The sequence below is a fragment of the Gallus gallus genome, chromosome 27, assembly GCF_016699485.2.
Source record: "Gallus gallus isolate bGalGal1 chromosome 27, bGalGal1.mat.broiler.GRCg7b, whole genome shotgun sequence".
Taxonomy (NCBI): Eukaryota; Metazoa; Chordata; class Aves; order Galliformes; family Phasianidae; genus Gallus; species Gallus gallus.
This window is the reverse complement of record NC_052558.1, coordinates 3,300,872-3,317,238: the sequence shown is the minus strand read 5'-3', so window position 1 is coordinate 3,317,238 and position 16,367 is coordinate 3,300,872. Positions and strand designations below refer to the sequence as shown.

Genomic DNA, 16,367 nt, shown 5'->3' with positions numbered 1-16,367 from the left:
AACACAAGGACATGTTTCAGTGTTCGAAGCGATCTTTTTTAGGAGCGAATGGGAAACGGGAGAGGCCGACACGGCGGCCGCAACAGCCTCCGGCGCACCGGAGAGTACCGTGAGAGGACAGCCGAGCACAGCCCACGCTGCCACCGCCGCCACCACCTCTGTGGTCACCTCTATGATTCGAGGAGCGGCCCCACGCGCCTCATGGTCCTCTGGGAGACCTCCAGGCCGTCAGCCAATCGCAAAGCGCGTAGCGAAAATAACTAACCAATGGAAGCTCGGATCATGGCACGGTTCTCCCGCCCCCGTGCTGCTATCCCGGATGCTAGTGGGAGGAGCTTGCTGGACTGCGGCCAATGGGGAGCGCGGATGTTGTCCCAGAGTGCCGCGCGCCGCGCGCAGCGGTAGCCAATCGGCGCGGAGGACGCTGGGGGACACGGCAAGGTGAGCGGGGTGGGGGCGCGGGCGCGCTCTCTCTTCACAGCCGTCACCGTCGCAGCCCCGAGAGGACACCGTGCAGGTGGGGTCTGTGTGCGGCCCCGGGGCTGTGAGCAGGCACCGTGGCCTGGGGCTTGGCCGGTGGGGTGGTGCCTGGCCGGGCTGTACCCTTCGATGGGACTCTGCTGTCCCCTGCTCCGGCCGGGACTCGGTTGTGCTGAGGTGGTTTTGGGGTGTTTAGAATGAGGAAAGGGAGAACCGCGGATCTCCTGATCTGCAGGGGTGGGCCGCGAGGCGGATGTAGTAGCACAGGGGTTCCTAATTCCTTCTTCTCATGATTAGTAATAGGTAAAGCAAGATGCAGACGGCTTCTTTGGCTCTCCTCAGCTCTCCGGCTCTGGTAAGAACTCTGCAGAGAGGTGTAGTGGTGCTTAGTGGGGCTGTGTGGCTGGGATCAGGACGTGGCTCTGGGCAGCCCTGGTTGAGAGGGGGTCCCATGAGGCCATTTTACACATGGGTAACGGGGGGGGGGAACAAGGTGACCTCTGGTGACTGCAGAGCGATGCCCATTGTCCCTGCAAGCATTTGTTGGGCTGTGAGCCCTGGGGCTTTTTGCAGTGGGAGATAAGCAGTTATAGAGACGTCATCCTTTGGTCACAAAACGTGAGCTAGGAATGACATCTCTGGGGTTGTGATAATGCTGCATCCAACTGACTAAACTAGGAACGCTCTGGATTTGTATATGCTTTTGTTTTTTCAGCCATGTTTCATTCTAGAAATGTTTTGAAAAATTTCTTAATGCTGTTCTTTTCTGAGAATGGGTGAGGGTGCATCTGACTGTAGGAATTAATGGTCTGTTTTGCTTCAGTTCCGGTGCTGCTCCAGGGCTCTGGCCAGGCCCATTTCAGTGTCTGTGTTCAGCAGGCCTGAGGCTCAGGCTGTACAGGTAAGGCTCTTTTATGTGGTAATTTAAATTGGCTCCTGTATTTCTGTGCTTGATGTCTTGATAACTCCTCCAGAGGTGGAGGAGTAAGATTTTTACATCATCAGAATGGCTAGTAAAGGGATATAGCTTCTAGCCCAGACCAGTGGTAGCTGAGCATTTTATTTTTGCTCTTTCTTGAGTAGATTATAAACAGTGACAGTGTGTTTTATTAAGACGACTTCCATATTGATGTTTAGGTGCCATTAACCTGTTTTTTGTGTGTCCCACAGCCAGCTGGTGTGTCCTATCCACAGCTGACCCGCCGTGAGTTCCAAACTAGTGCAGTTTCCCGGGATATTGACACTGCTGCTAAGTTCATTGGTGCTGGTGCTGCCACAGTCGGGGTGGCTGGTTCAGGAGCAGGTATTGGGACAGTGTTTGGCAGCTTGATCATTGGCTATGCCAGGTAAGTAAGATGCCAGGCTGGCTTGAATTTATTCCTTTCTAGCACTAAGCTTGGTAGAGGAGTGAAGCTTTTTCTGGAGCTTATGTTCTATTCTATACACGTAGCGTGTAGAATCACATACTTTAACTGAAGCATTCCTTCCTCCCTGGAATGTAGAAGGAATGTTATATTCCATCATTCTATTAAAACAAATAAGAAAGTGCCTGAACTGTTTGAATCCACCTTATACTTACTATTGGATGATGAAGAAGCTCTGTGGAGCTCTGCCTCCTCCTAGAAGGAATGAAACACTAGTCATCAATGGCAACTGTTGCTTGGTACCACCAGGGCAGGTGAAACTAGCCATTGGGGTTTTATGTGGCTACTGGCAATCACTAAACCCAGGGAAAAATAATGGCTTTTACATTCCGGATCGTGGCTAGCTGCCATAAATCTGGTTCATCCTCCAAAACTTGATGACAGTATGGCATAATCCTGGCTTTCTGTGATGTGATAGGGGGTCTGGTTTGTTTAGTTGTGTTTTGTTTTTCCCTCACTGTGGGTCCTTTTCTTTTTTTCTACCCTCTCTTCACTTTGTTTTTTTTTTTGTTTTTTTTTTCTTCCCCCTGTATACATGCAGGAATCCATCTCTCAAGCAGCAGCTTTTCTCCTATGCCATCCTGGGCTTTGCCCTGTCTGAGGCCATGGGTCTCTTCTGTTTGATGGTGGCATTCCTTATCCTCTTTGCCATGTGACAACTTCTGGCGTGGCTGCGGTTTCCATCACTTTGTCCTCAGTGGTTTGAGTCTGCTTTCATCAGAGCGTTCCAGACTGACAATTAAAGAAAAGATTTCTCTAAATAAAGTGGTGGCTTTATTTTTTTTCTTATGTGCTGGTCCATGATTGGGAAAGCCAGTGGGGGATGTTGACGTATTAGTTGAAGAGGGTAATATTCTAGATCTAGGAACACCTACTGATGAAGCAGAGTGGGAATGTGAAATGGTGGTAGCAAGAAAGAAAAATGAAGTCAACCAAATAAAAGGGGATGCCCTTGAACAGCTCAAACACTGTGTCAGATCTATTCAACAGTCTCAAGAAGCATTGCTCTAATAAAGCCAATACTTACATGTGAGCTGACAAAGCATTGTTTTCTCCACATAATGTTACTGAAAATGATGATGTTGAAAAGCTGATGGGTACAGGTGAGTGTACAGAGAGTGTATTAAAGGTGTTTGGATTATAAAATGACATATGTCCTTGTGTAAGTACACCAGGATATACATTACTGTACCATCTAAGATTTCTTTAACGAAGAAATGGTTTCAAGGTCACACTGTTCATAGGCCTCTTCAAAGCATGGATTTAAGCACAGGACTGCAGACAGTGTTATTTCTTTCTCAACAGTTACATGCCTCAGCTGTTTCAGAGTTTGGAGCACACTGAGCAAGGAGGAGTTCTAAGGTCTAAGCTGAATCTTGGACCCAATGTAAGACAGCTGTGCCTTTAAGGAAGGTAACCATGTGGGAAGCTTGTCTGGTTATCAGCTTTAGGTAATTGAATTAATGCAGTGTCTGTGTATACTAAAGCCTCTGAAGTGGGGGTGTGACCTGCCTGGGGACATGAATTGGATATCAGTAACTTCTCTGTTCCTTTGTAATAGCTGTGTGTGCCGTGTGAAGGGAGTTGGAGAAGGGTTTTGATTTCTGCCCAAAAACAACAAACAAACCAACCCATTCTTGAGACTACTTGGAGAAAAGGGTGTTCAGGAAGAGCCCAGATGAAATCCACATGCTGAACAAGAAGGGTTCTGTATATTCAGAGAGATTGCCAGGTGGGAACAAGTACATAATTGCTCAGAGGAGAGGATCCTGTTATGTGTGCCTGGATTTCTATTCCAGCTGAGGTCCAGCTGTTTTAAAGGTTAACCATGCCAAACTCCAATAGCAGAAACCCCTTCTGACAGAGAGGATGATGCACAAATTGACTGTGTTTCCTTTAGTGAGAAGCTAAAGTGCATCACAGGCAGCTGTGAGCTGGAGGGAGGCAGACTTCTCTGGCCATGGGGGAAGCTTATTTGTGCTCCCTGTGAAACGTGGGGGCAAAACTGTGAGTGAAGGTCTCTGGGAACCTTCAGTCTTGATGTTAGCGTGGTGTAGCTGGCGGTGTGTCAGCTGCTCACCTGTACTCAGCACAGTGCTGTGTTACCTGACCTTTTTGGCATGTAATCTAGTTGCATTTCTTCTTTACGCTGGTCTTTTGTGCATGAAATGGATTAAACCAGATTATTTTGTGTATCCCTGGTATGGCAGCAGTGACCTTGGGAGTAACATGGCTCAGTGATGGCTGCGCAGGGCCGTGCTCAGCATCTCCGTAGCAGCTGCTTCCCTACTGAGCCTCAAAAAACTCCCATTTCCACGAGTCAGGCTTCTCTGCCTCTGCAGTCCGGAGCAGTCCGCCGCCACAGCAGGGGGCGCTGTTGCGCAGCTGCACACAGCCTGGAGGGCGGTGGGGGAGAGGGCGGTCTCCGTGGAAGGGCCGCTCTGGTACCGAAAAGAGACTCTATGGCAGCTGGGGGGAGTAGGCGCCGGTAGTGGGAGGGCAGCGCGGGGGAGGTGACGCTCTGGGCGGTGATCGGTGGAGGAGGCGCGAGGCGGTGGCCGCTCTGGCCGACCGACTCGTTGGTGCGGAGTCCCGGAAGCAGCGTTCTCCGAGGCCGGGCGCGGAATGGCGGAGAGTCCGGCCGCCGAAGAGGCGGCTCCGGCCGCGGTGCTGGCGGCGGCGGGTAGCGGTGGCGGCGGCACCTCGGCCAGCTCGGGCGGAGGCGCGGGGAGCCCCGGCGTCTTCATCCCCGCCGAACTGTGGGCGGCCGCGGGTTTCGGCTCTTCTCCGGCGGCCGCCAGCGTCGCCCCGGGCAGCGGCGGAGCTCCCATCGCTGCAGCGGCGGCGGCGGCCGCAGGGGCCGCGCTCCTCACGCATTCCGCCTTCTGGGACCCCACGGTCAGCGGTGACTGGGACAGCGAGCGGCCCAGCTCGGCCTGCCTGCTGCGGATCAAACGGTGAGCGGGCCGCCCTGCCCTGCCTTGCCCTGCCCTGGGGCCGCCTCCCGTCCTCCCCCGGCCCAGAGAGCTCTGCGGGAGCCCCGCTGTCCCGCTCCGTGGCTGTGTGGGGCCGCCCGCGTTCCTCAAGGGCGCCGCTAACGGTCCCCGGGGCCGCGCCGTCCCCTCAGCGCCGGGCTGCGGGCAGGCCGGGGGGTTCGCCGGGGTTCGGGGCTGGGGACAGGTCCCGGGGCTCACCCGGACTGACCCCGGTGCTCGCTGGGGAAGGGGAGGCTCAGGGGAGACCTCATCGCTCGCTACAGTGCCCTGAAAGGAGATTGTGGGGATGTGGAGGTCGGCTGCTGTGCTAGGTAGCGGCCATAGGACAAAGGGTGATGGCCTTATGTTGTGCCAGAAGAGGTTCGGGTTGGGTGTTAGGAGCAATTTCTTCTCCTGAAGAGTGGCGAGGCAGTGGAACAGGCTGCACAGGGAGGAGTCGCCGTCCCTGGAGGTGTTCAAGAACTGTGGAGATGTGGCACTGAGGGACGTGGTTTGGGGGTGGGCTGGGCTTGGACTCATGGGTCTAAGAGGTCCTTTCCAACCATAATGATTCTAGAATTCATTACCGTGCTCAGGGACTCTCTTAGGTGCAGCCCCAGGGCTCGGTGCTCAGGTGTTTGGGTGAAGGCCACAGCCCCTCTGGGATATCCTGCTCCTGCTCTTGCTGTGGCCTTCGGCAGCCACGCTCTGTGGCACGTTGCCCTCATCCTGCCCTCGGGGTTGCAGTGTGCTCCGTGGAGGTGCTGTTAAATGGGAGGGGAATGAGCTCCTCTGCCCCCATCAGCAGTCAAGTTGAGTTTTGCAAGATGTTATCCTAAACCTGCCGGTAGCAATCCTCTTTCCTGGTTGGTGCCCACCCATTTGGCTGCTCTGACTCTTTAAGAATCATCTGGTTAGACCTGGTATGTCAGTAGCCTTTGATACCATGAGCAATATGGTCTTTTATTGTTAGAGATATTGGCACTGTTTCAGCAAGTTCTTCCTCTTCCTTCAGAGCAGTATTGCTGCCTGCCAGGCTCTTGCTCATCCTTGTTCTGTTGCTTGTTCTAGAGCTTGTCTAATGTCTTCCAAAGATGGCACCAGATATTTTGGCAGTTTTCCATCCAAACACCAAAAGCAATAACTTCATAATGCTAAGTAGGAAGGCAAAGCTCTCCTGTTGTTCTCAAACTTGTTCTTGCCCTGAAACCTCTCTGAACTCTGGTTGCTTCCTGAACAGGTCTAGTGGTAGCTTGTCCCAGAGTACAGTGCAGCTCTGATTATGGTGGGGAGTTTTTTGGCAATAAAAGGTGATGGGTGTTGTTTGGTGCATCTGCAAACTTGTTATTTTTTAGTTCATTTAGTCCAGGAAAGAAAACCATTGTGATTAAGTTGTGTGTGTGTCCATGCTTCCTAATAGCACTCGAACTGATTAAAACCAAACTTGACAAAGCAGTTATGTTCTCAAACACAGTTCAGTCACTGTATGTTGGGGGAAAAAAGTGTCTGGGTGCACAGGAGGAACTTTGTGAATAGTCCAAGTGTATGGAGAGAGAACAGAGAGGTAAAGTTTTCTGTTAGGCGACAACATTCACCAATGAGAGCTTTTTCCTGCTGACCTTGGGAGAAGTTTCCTGTCAATTCCTAGGTGCTGGAGTTGATATGGGATAAAACACAAGGCAGCAGGTAGCCAAGGTGCTGAGGTCTGATGCCTCACTGATTCACTGAATGCTGCCTGTGCTCTTCAACACTTTTGAACAGATTTGGCCACTAGAACGTTCCATGCCTCAAGGGCTGATGAACACCAAGGGAGATCTTGACTAATTCTTGCTTCCTTCGTTCCAGGGATATTATGTCCATTTACAAGGAACCACCCCCAGGAATGTTTGTTGTGCCTGATCCCCATGACATGACCAAGGTAAGAGACACTTTGGAATGGGTTCAAATTCCCACTCTTCTGTATGTTGTTGTTGGTGGCTGCTCTGAGATTCTCCCAAATGGTGTAATCCCTTCTTGTTTTGAGAAAAGTCAGGGCGAGTCCTGTAAGAGCACAGCGCAGCTCTGGTTTTCTTGGTGACAATCTGAGCTGCATTTAAATGGGAGGAGGCTGTCAAGGAAAAAAATGGCTTTGTGGAGAGATACCATCACAGAAACTGGAGGAGTTTCCACAGATAAAGACAGGCCTATTTTGTGGCCCTATGAACGAGTGGAGTGCCAATCCAGCTTGTTCTTTCCCCTACAGATGCTTGCAAAGAATCACTAGATTAGCTCAGAGAGAGCTCTGTGGAAATCTGTTGGCCATGGGGGGCTTTGTGAGGGGCTGGAAATGAGGAACACCTGTCAGTCACTGGAAATGCTGAATTATATGTAAGTCACCTATGGAAGGCAGAGGTGTTTAACTGTTGTGACCTGGCAGTGGGATTTATCCCTGGGCCCAGATCCCGTCCTGCTGTGGAGCTGCCTGCCTGGCTCTCACAGGTAACAGCATCTCTTTCCCAGAGAGGTGGTGGAGACACCCAAGGTCAGGTTGGACCAGGCTGTGAGCACCTGATCAAGCTGTAGGTGTCCCTGTTAATTACAGGAGAGTTGGACCAGCTGGCCCTTACAGGTCCCTTCCAACTTAAACGATTCTATGAGCTCATGCAGATCTGACCTGCATAGCTACTCCCATCACGTCACCTTCAGCACATCTGTTCCCTAGGGCCAGGTGTGTCTCTTGCCTCTCCTGCCCCAGTTCTTCCCCTCCTGGCTGCCTGGCTCTAGGGATTTTCCAGGATAGGGAATTGCCAATTACGCCTGAGAGAGTGCAGTGATCTTGGAGGCTGATGTTGCTCAAACAGTGATCTTGATCCAGTGCATTCCTTGGCTGATGCTATCTTTCTCCAGCCAGTGTCACCTCATCTGGCTGTGCTGGATTCTGAGAAAGCTGTGTGTGCGTGCGTGTGTGTATGGGGTTGCTTTGGTTTCTCCTCTGCTGCACACTTCTCTCACCCCCTTGACAGACTTGGCACTCCCTTGATTCCCTCAGTGTGAGCACCTGCCTGGCTTAGGGCTCTTGGATTTTTGGAGATAGCACAAGGGGAGTGTCTGTATGCAGACAGCTCAGACTTTGGGCATTTTGCTGGAGCTCTGACCTCCCTCCGTTTGGAGGCTGAAAGTGCCAAAATGCCCTTCAGCAGAAATGCGGGTTTGTAGAACAGCAGCCTTGGGGTTTTTAACTAACATCCTAGGTGGGTAAGAGGATCATTAAAGGAGATTGCTTGGATCACTTCAGGAGGATGGAAAAGGAGGAAGCTTCCCTAATAGCCCAATGGGAACAGATTTCCTGGTATGCAATTGAGATTTTTGAAGGTAATTAGCGAGGGGAGCATGGGGTCTTAATTTCAGATCCTGGCAGAGGTAATTAAATGATTGGTTTCAATAAAACCAAATCAGCATGAGACTATAAAATTGAGGAATGTTCTAGTTTTGGTGGAAAATCTGCCTTTTTTTTTCCATGCTAAAATTAGACTTTTCTTTTTTTTTCCCCCCGTATTTGAAATCTTTTTAGAGCAGAGCTTACCAGCTGAACTGTGATTCAGTCCGCTTTGGACTGTGTCGAGATGTATGGGAGGCAGCTGCTGTGGACCATGGCCAAACCTCGTGTTGGAAACCTGCTCTGCACATTGAGTGTGGCAGAGGGGAGAGAAGTGCGCAGCAGTGGCTCTGGCTAAGGAGGGAAGGAGGGGGGGGTTGTGTATGGCCTGCACGTGGCGTGTGCTTGGGGAAGGTGCCGTGTCCATGCCTGGGTGGAGGTTTCTTGCCTTCGGTTGGCTTTGTTGAGGATTTGATGGTGCTGCACAATTTTGAAGTGGTGCGCAAGATGGGCTTTTGTTTTCCAGATTCATGCATTGATCACAGGCCCATTTGACACGCCTTATGAAGGGGGTTTCTTCTTGTTCCTGTTTCGCTGTCCTCCAGATTATCCTATCCACCCGCCAAGGGTCAAACTGATGACAACGGGAAATAACACAGTGAGGTTTAACCCCAACTTCTACCGCAATGGGAAAGTCTGCCTGAGTATTCTAGGGTAAGAGGAGACTTTGGCTGTTTTGCTGGGAAATGAGGAGGTAGCTGCAGGCTGCACTGTGCCTCGCACGTCTTTCTCAACACGCTGTGCCCTGATCTTGCCCCAGACATGCTTGGATGCACCTTTATGCTTCTGTGAAGTTATGCACTGGATCAGAGCCGTAAAGCAGCACAAATTCCTCTTCTGAGCTGAGAGTCTAACTTGTCTCTAAAAGCATCTGGGAGCGGAGCAGGGGAAGCATGAAGTTCAGTGGATACTGCCACTTTTCTGCTTCCCCTTGCAAAGCCCTGGCTTGAGCTCTGCCTTTCTTCTGCTCTTGCTCTTTGCAAGCTGATCCCTAATGCTTTCTGAATGCAGGTTTTTGTGGTTTTAATTTCCTCCCTCTACGTGGGTTTAAAAATAAATAAGATTAAAAGCCTCTAAGAACTTCCTTGAAAGCCATTTGAGTGCTCTGGGCTTCCACCTACATGTAGTATGTGGGGCTGAGTGGTAGGTGTAATGATTTACAATCACTGCTCCCATGCTGCCTGTTCCAACAGGCTCCACTGCTGCAAATGCTTGTTACTCACCTGTTTGGTTTTTAAACTGAGTCCTGATTGATTCAGTGGCTTTTAGACTCTACCAGAGGAACTCTGGCCATAGTGTGATATTCCCCACCCCAGCTGTGATGGTTTCAGTTGCAAGTAAGGAAGGGTTTTTGCTGAGGCTCTGGACTGGTGCAGATAAAGGCAGCCAAGTGGGGAAGGGGCAGCGATGGCTTGAATTGCTGTAGGGGTTTCATCAAACAACAGGAATCTGAGCACAGCTGTGGTTATAAGACTGCCTTTGGGATGGTTTCAGCAGCACTGTGCGTGTGCCCCTCATGCTAAAGTTGATTCAAGTCACTGATACTCATCTGCCGGTCCGGGGCTGGGTGAGAGATGCAGTGTGCTGGGAAACATTTTTCTCAGTGTATGAGCCTTTCTGATCCAGTGAGCTGGATGCCAATGCCTGGGAAGCACTGAGGTGTGCAGGGCTTGTCTGTAGCTCAGGGGGCTGAATGCCCAGTGGCTTCCATGCAAGCTGCCTCGTTGTTCATGTAGTGTAGCCATGGCATGGAGGCTAAATTATTGAAGAGTGAACAAAGAGCCTCAGCCTTACCAGCAATGGGAAGCTGTGAATGAATTTAGGAAGAGCAAATGTGGGTCAGTACATCCTTGTTCAGCTCCCAGGGAAGCAGCTCTCTATCTGAAGCTAGGATATTAATGGCAAGTAGCAGAGCAGCTTTTCCTGACCTGTTGTTCTGTGTGGAGGTTTTTGCTACACCACACATATTAAATGAGCACCTTGTTCCTACAGCAGGGTATCCATGAGTGCTTTCGATGGCAGACCTTGTGCTGAGCATCTGCATTGCAAACTTCCCAAGTAATGGTCTTGTTTGAGTCTGCAAAGTTAGATTTAACTTCTTAAAGAGTTGCAGTTCTTGACTTAGCGTAGTGTTGGCGGCATGTGTTGCTTCAGGACGCCGTGCAAGATGATAGCCGTAGCTCTGAAGTGCCCTGAGAGGTATTTGAAGATGGTACTTTTCCTCAGCTCACGTGTGATTCCCTCTTTGTGTTAGCTGTGAAGCTCCCCAGCCTCTTGCATGGCTCAGATTAATGTTCTCGTTTGACTGAGAGAATAAACTGCCTTCGAACTGGAAACTTTCTCAGTGTGCAGTGCTTTGTCTTTCTGTAGCAGCTGTTACTTCTCCTGTCACATTTCTGTAAGATGTAGATGTGTTTTCTGAGCTTTCTGATCTTTGGTATTTGGAGGGATGGTGGTCACTGGGGTGATCCTGCATTTTTAATTGATGCTTTTCTGTTTTGATGCTTCAGCACTTGGACCGGGCCTGCATGGAGCCCAGCACAGAGTATCTCCTCAGTCCTCATCTCCATCCAGTCTTTGATGACTGAGAACCCGTATCACAATGAACCCGGCTTTGAGCAGGTGAGAGTTGGAGATGGTTCATCTTTAGTTTTTCCCTTCACTCCACACCTTGACCTGGTAACAAAATACAATCTGGAAATGGGGACAAAGCGAGACTGTGTCACTTAGTTTTTTTCCAGCTTGCTCTGCCTCTGGTCAGAGCTGGAGGGGATAAATTGCAGAGCTCTGAACTGGAGGTTGCTTAGCTCTCATATGTGTAAAGTAACAGAAGAAGAAGAGGCATTTCTCTGCTACATGACTCCTGATACAGCTTCCTTGAGACACACTGTCGTGCAGAAACCAAGCTGCTCAGGTTTTTGTGGATCTGGCATCCCAGAGAGAGGCAGTTTTCTGTGCCAGCTATCAGCTGACTTGTCTCCCCAGCTGTGCGAGTCGAAGGCTCTGTAGATGTAGAAAATGGTGCCAGCTTTTTTTCTTTTTTTTCCAGTATAAATTAGCTCAGCATACACAAAACAGACAAAGCTGTAGTGGGTTCATGCACCAGTGAAATTCATCAGTCTCAAGAGAGTGAGAGACGAAGAGCCATTCCAGTAACATGGACTCACTGGCCCAAATTCTATTTCCAGGAGAGGCACCCTGGGGACAGCAAGAACTATAATGAGTGTATTCGGCATGAGACCATCCGAGTAGCAGTGTGTGACATGCTGGAAGGAAAGTGTCCCTGTCCTGAGCCACTACGGTATGAAAAGGAGGCAGGGAGGGAGCATAAGAAAGTGGGTGTGGGGAAACAGGTTGAGATTCTCTGGTTGCCTTTCCTGAGATCCTGAGAGGTGCTCCAGAGAAGAGCAAGTCTTTAAATCATTCTGCTCTAGTGCAAAGTGGTTTTGTTTCTTCTGAAATGGATGACTGCATCTATAGCGTGCCCAGGAGCTGTGCATTGACCAAAGCTGTGTTACTGTGCGCAGCGGCTGCATCCTCTGATTTGTGTTTGAGAATAAATGTGCCTTCTCTTAGAGGGGGGAAAAAAAAACATCTCAGAGAGACAGAAAAGCACAGCTGTTGTAGAAACACGTGCAGGATCTGTTCAGCTGCAGCAGTGCTGCAGTTTGTTTTGTTCTGTGTCCTGCCTCGCTGTGCCCAGTTAGTTGTCTGGCTTGAGCCGTGCTGATTACATGACTGCAGTTCAGTGGGATGCTGTGACCCTGGATGATGCCACCATTGTAATACTGTCATTCTCTGTTGACTCTTTGCTCTCTGATTGTGTTCAGGGGTGTAATGGAGAAATCCTTCATGGAATACTACGACTTCTATGAAGGGGTGTGCAAAGAGAGACTTTATCTCCAAGGTCAGACAATGCAGGTGGGTGGCAGATGATTTTCTTGTTGATTCAGAACTTTGATTCCAAATACACTCATAGTGACAAACAGTTGCACTGTATGATATGCAACATGGGGTGGATCTGCACCTTTTCTCTCAACTGTATGTTTCAACTTTGAGTTAACCATGAAACTCCTATGGATAAAACACTAACTTTCCTGAGCTCAGAGTATGCACACAGTGTTTTCAGGGCTGTTAGATTTCTCTCAGTGCTGGACTTGAGCCACACTCAGGGCAAGCACATATTGATACCACTGTTTAAAGAAGTGCAGTTTGCTTTCCTGTGGATTTGGCATTAAGCAGGGAGGGCACATATAGTCTATCCAACACTGGTGGCAACTGAGCTCTATTCCATCATTTTCTTGTTGAGATGCTGTTAAGATTTCTTTTTCTTACATTTCTTTGCTCATACAGATAGGAACTTTTCTCTGACGCTGTCAGAGTTGTTCTGTCAGATGAAGTTGAAAGTGGCTGACTGAGGCAAAAGTATCTGGAGGAGGAAGGAGTAGAGGAACAGTGACAATATGGCAAATACATCCAGACAGGTTGAATAGAGGAGCTCATTTCTGTAGGAAAATAGACTTTACAGAATAGACTGCCAAGCTATTTGCATCTGAACACGTCTTCCTCCCTCATCAGGCACCTCTTGTCTGACTCATTGAGAAATTTCACTGTTAAGAAAAGATGGAGGTGTGTTTGATTTAATGATCTAGTGTCTCTGATCTGAGCCCTTCTTTCCTGTCAGTGCCATCACTGACTGTGTAATTCATAAAATGAAAGCACTCCTGAAGTAGGAGAGTTCACGTTTGGAGTGAGAAATTCCTGAAAATGAGAAATGAAAATGAGAGCACTGTGCTGAAGGCTGTATTTGGTGAGATCAGGGGATTGTCAGGTGTGATCAACTCCTGGTTCTTCTTCAAGGAGCCAGAGCTAAGTTACTTCTGAAGAACACTATGGCTTGGGGCTGCTGTGCTCAGTCTCCAGATAGTGACTACCACAGTCTGTTTTCTGCTCACGTGCAAATAGTAGTGCAGGAAGTCTGAATGCAATTTGCTAGAGTTGCCACTGTTATCTCCACTGCTCTGTGTTTAAAATGAAGTCACTCTAGATATAGTACTGGTTTAGTGCTTGGCAGATGTGCTGTCTTGTTAACTCTGGAGCCACATGGGACAGGTGAAACTTCACCACTCCTTTACGTAGCCCTGGCAATTGCCTTTAACGTGGAATAGAGATAAAAGCAAAAAGTGTTAAAGCAGCTGGGCGCCTTGATTTAAAATGAGAATGTGGTTTCACAAAGGGCAAGTTGTGCCTGGTGACTCTGGTGGCCTTCTACAACAAAATGGCTGCTGGTGGGTAAGGGAAGAGCAATTGGTATCAGTTTTGAGTTTTGCGATGCCATTGACACGGTCCCATTGATCATAAAGTGGAATTTAACCCCTAAGTCTCTATTTGCTGGCCAGTTATTATACAGCTTTCTTTAGACCATTATCCTTCTGGCAAGAGGTCTACGTTAATGAGTTCATCTCTGGTTTCCTTCCAGGATCCTTTTGGAGAAAAACGAGGCCACTTTGACTATCAGTCCCTATTAATCCGTTTGCAAGGAATTCGGCAGAAGGTGCAAGAGAAACATCAGCAGGAGAATACAGAAATAGACTCTGAGAGCAGCTCCTCTGAGACAGAGACAGACACTCAGGGCTGCTCCAAAGCTTAGAGCTGCGTTACCAATGGAGAGGCCAAGCCGTGGGGATGTTCTGTCTTCACACTAGAGTACCCCTGACAGACTCAACAACCAAACCAATGCCAGAGTGGAGAAAACTGTGGGATATCTTCTGTCTCCTTTTACTGCTCTGGTGGATAACGCTGAACGAGAAGACTTCATGCTAGACAAAGCCAAGCTTGTGACAGGCTACTCTTACAAGGTACTTACTCTACTAGAAATCCGGAGCATGTGGCATCAGGTTATTTTTTGAAAAACATCTACACTGGTTATTATTATTATTATTTTGTCTCCATTTGATTAAAGAATGAGATGTAGACTGCGACTCCTCTTTACAGCTTTTGTGTTCCTAGACAGTGAGCCCTTCCCTGGGGCCATGCTGAATATGGAGCTGTAGCTGTGGGAGTGCTTTGATGAGTCTGGGGTATGACATGGCCCAGGCACTGTGTGCCTGGATGAAACCTTTTTGTGCAGACTGGGAGAGATGGAGCCTGTCTGCTCTGTAGAGCCCATCTACCCAATGTCTTTCTTCTAGATGCTGTTCTAGACAGACCAAAGATAAAGAGCAGTGGTGGAATCTGGGCTCCTTTCTGAAAGCTTTACACAAGCCGTGGGTGACTTCATCCACTGAGATTTCAGGCACAAAAGGGGAGGATGAAAAGGCAAGAATCCGTACATTGAGTGCAGGTCTGTTCATCGTGGTGTTTTGGGGAAGGGAAGGCGAGAAAACCATTGGTTCAGAGATAGGGGAGCACTAAAAAAAGCTAAGTCTTGTTTGTGTAACTCTTTAAGGTTTTGATTTGAATTTAGTATTCTAGAAGTATTTTATTCTGGCTGCTCTGAACAGAGAGCTGTTTTGTTTCCTTCACTGAAGTACTTTTTGCTTTCCATCTCTCCCGTCAGTGTAATATTTCATTTTCCTTCTGCCACCTCCCTCCCCACAGCAACCTTCATTGCTCAGACTGAAATGCTAGGATAAGGGGCAATTCTAGCTCAGGAAGCCACTGTTTCTGGGTGGAGCTTTCCAGAGGTGTACACTTAGTTCCTGACTGAAATTCCTTTGCCAAACTTGGCCAAGTGCAAGCTCCATGAGTGTTGTAAAGTTAACACTTCAGTACTTTGAATGTTTTAAACGGCAGCTTTTTACTGTGAGCAAAAGCAAGGCTGGAGGAGAGGTGTGTGCTGGCTGCAAGTGCAATTACGTCAAAGATGTATTCGGTGCAACTTGGGTGGAGGTGAATAAAAGCTTCTCCAGGTAAAAGACCCCTGTGATGATTGATTGAACCAGGACATTGTTTTGTTGGTAAATAGCTTAATCGACTTTTTTTTTCTATGAGGACTCTGATAGAAAGCTGAGCACAAAGTTGCACGTTGTCCCAGGCCCTCTCCCCCAGCTCAACCCTGCTGCATACTGGTGGTGGGAGAACATTCAGTGCAGTCATTCTTGTTCTGAAAGCAAAAAAAGCACGGGAGGAAAGGCCCAAAGACCCCTGCCATGCACTGTACAGAAAGGCATTGTCCAATACGTCACTGAATTATTTTCAGTCTCTTGATTTATATTGGCTCTTGCAGAACTTAGAAGCCTGCACACTGCTCTCTGAGCAGCTCTGGAAGGTGGAAACGTTTCTGAACTGTAAATGTGCCATTTAACAAGCAGGGGAACCTTTTCTCCCTTCTAGCAAGCAACCTCCCCTGGCTCTGACATTGGTATGAATTAGACTTTAACCTTGTCTTCCCTCAAGGGAAAGCTAAACTTACATAGGACTCACTCAACACATACACCAAATGAGAGTAAATAAAGCTGTGTTCACCTTCAAATAAGGTCTCAGGGAGGCAGCAGGGTCTCCTGAGAAATCATGAGCAGTATGCTACTTTTCTGCCTCTGTAATCCTGTTGTAAATGTCACGTTGTTTGTCACCATTCAGTAGCATTGTGGATAGAGCTGTGACTCTGCTGCCTTCTCAAGGCAGAGCTGGTTCTGAAATCTGTTTGCGATGCATGTGGCATTACCATCCACCCATACAATGAAACAAGAAAATGCCTTATTGTGGACACTATTCACATAACTAGCATGTGGCTGTAAAAGAGAAGTATTAGTTTTCTAGCTCTAATGTTGTCTGTCCTACCATTTCTGAATGTTTCCATTTCAAAGTGACAATCCTCAAATGACTGCTCTAGGCAGAGATGTTTTAGCAACAGATTTTTAGACCTAACTGAGTCAAAAAAATATATGCACAAGAGTCACTCTAAGATACCTTGTTTATATACTATTGTACATAAGATTTTTTTTTTGTGCAATAAAGTTTGTTTTGGCAGAATCGAGACTGTGGTACTCCTTAGTGGAACGACGACTCATTCACAGAGCAGAGGACTGCAGCACAGTTTCTGAGTGGCTTTAGAAGCATCACTGCTGGCAG

General features: G+C 48.6%; 2 protein-coding genes across 3 annotated transcripts; both read left to right on the top strand.

The window, feature by feature from the left end:
- The first annotated feature begins 400 nt into the window (after positions 1 to 400).
- On the top strand, positions 401 to 2,693 carry ATP5G1 (ATP synthase, H+ transporting, mitochondrial Fo complex subunit C1 (subunit 9)). 2 transcript variants are annotated; one of them, XM_001233602.7, is made up of 5 exons: positions 401 to 441; positions 778 to 835; positions 1,304 to 1,381; positions 1,651 to 1,826; positions 2,446 to 2,693. In XM_001233602.7, exons 2-5 carry the CDS (start codon positions 794 to 796, stop codon positions 2,558 to 2,560), a joined length of 411 nt encoding a protein of 136 aa, XP_001233603.3. In that variant the 5' UTR covers positions 401 to 441; positions 778 to 793; the 3' UTR covers positions 2,561 to 2,693. The 2 variants fall into 2 exon arrangements, with proteins under 2 accessions (XP_001233603.3, XP_418114.4); XM_418114.8 differs by having other exon boundaries at positions 401 to 517.
- A 1,800-nt stretch (positions 2,694 to 4,493) lies between these two features.
- Positions 4,494 to 16,272, top strand: UBE2Z (ubiquitin conjugating enzyme E2 Z). The gene is made up of 7 exons (XM_418113.8): positions 4,494 to 4,861; positions 6,725 to 6,797; positions 8,761 to 8,948; positions 10,805 to 10,916; positions 11,483 to 11,595; positions 12,125 to 12,215; positions 13,774 to 16,272. The coding sequence occupies exons 1-7, from the start codon at positions 4,530 to 4,532 to the stop codon at positions 13,942 to 13,944; spliced, it is 1,080 nt and encodes a 359-aa protein (XP_418113.1). The 5' UTR covers positions 4,494 to 4,529; the 3' UTR covers positions 13,945 to 16,272.
- The last annotated feature ends 95 nt before the right edge of the window (positions 16,273 to 16,367 follow it).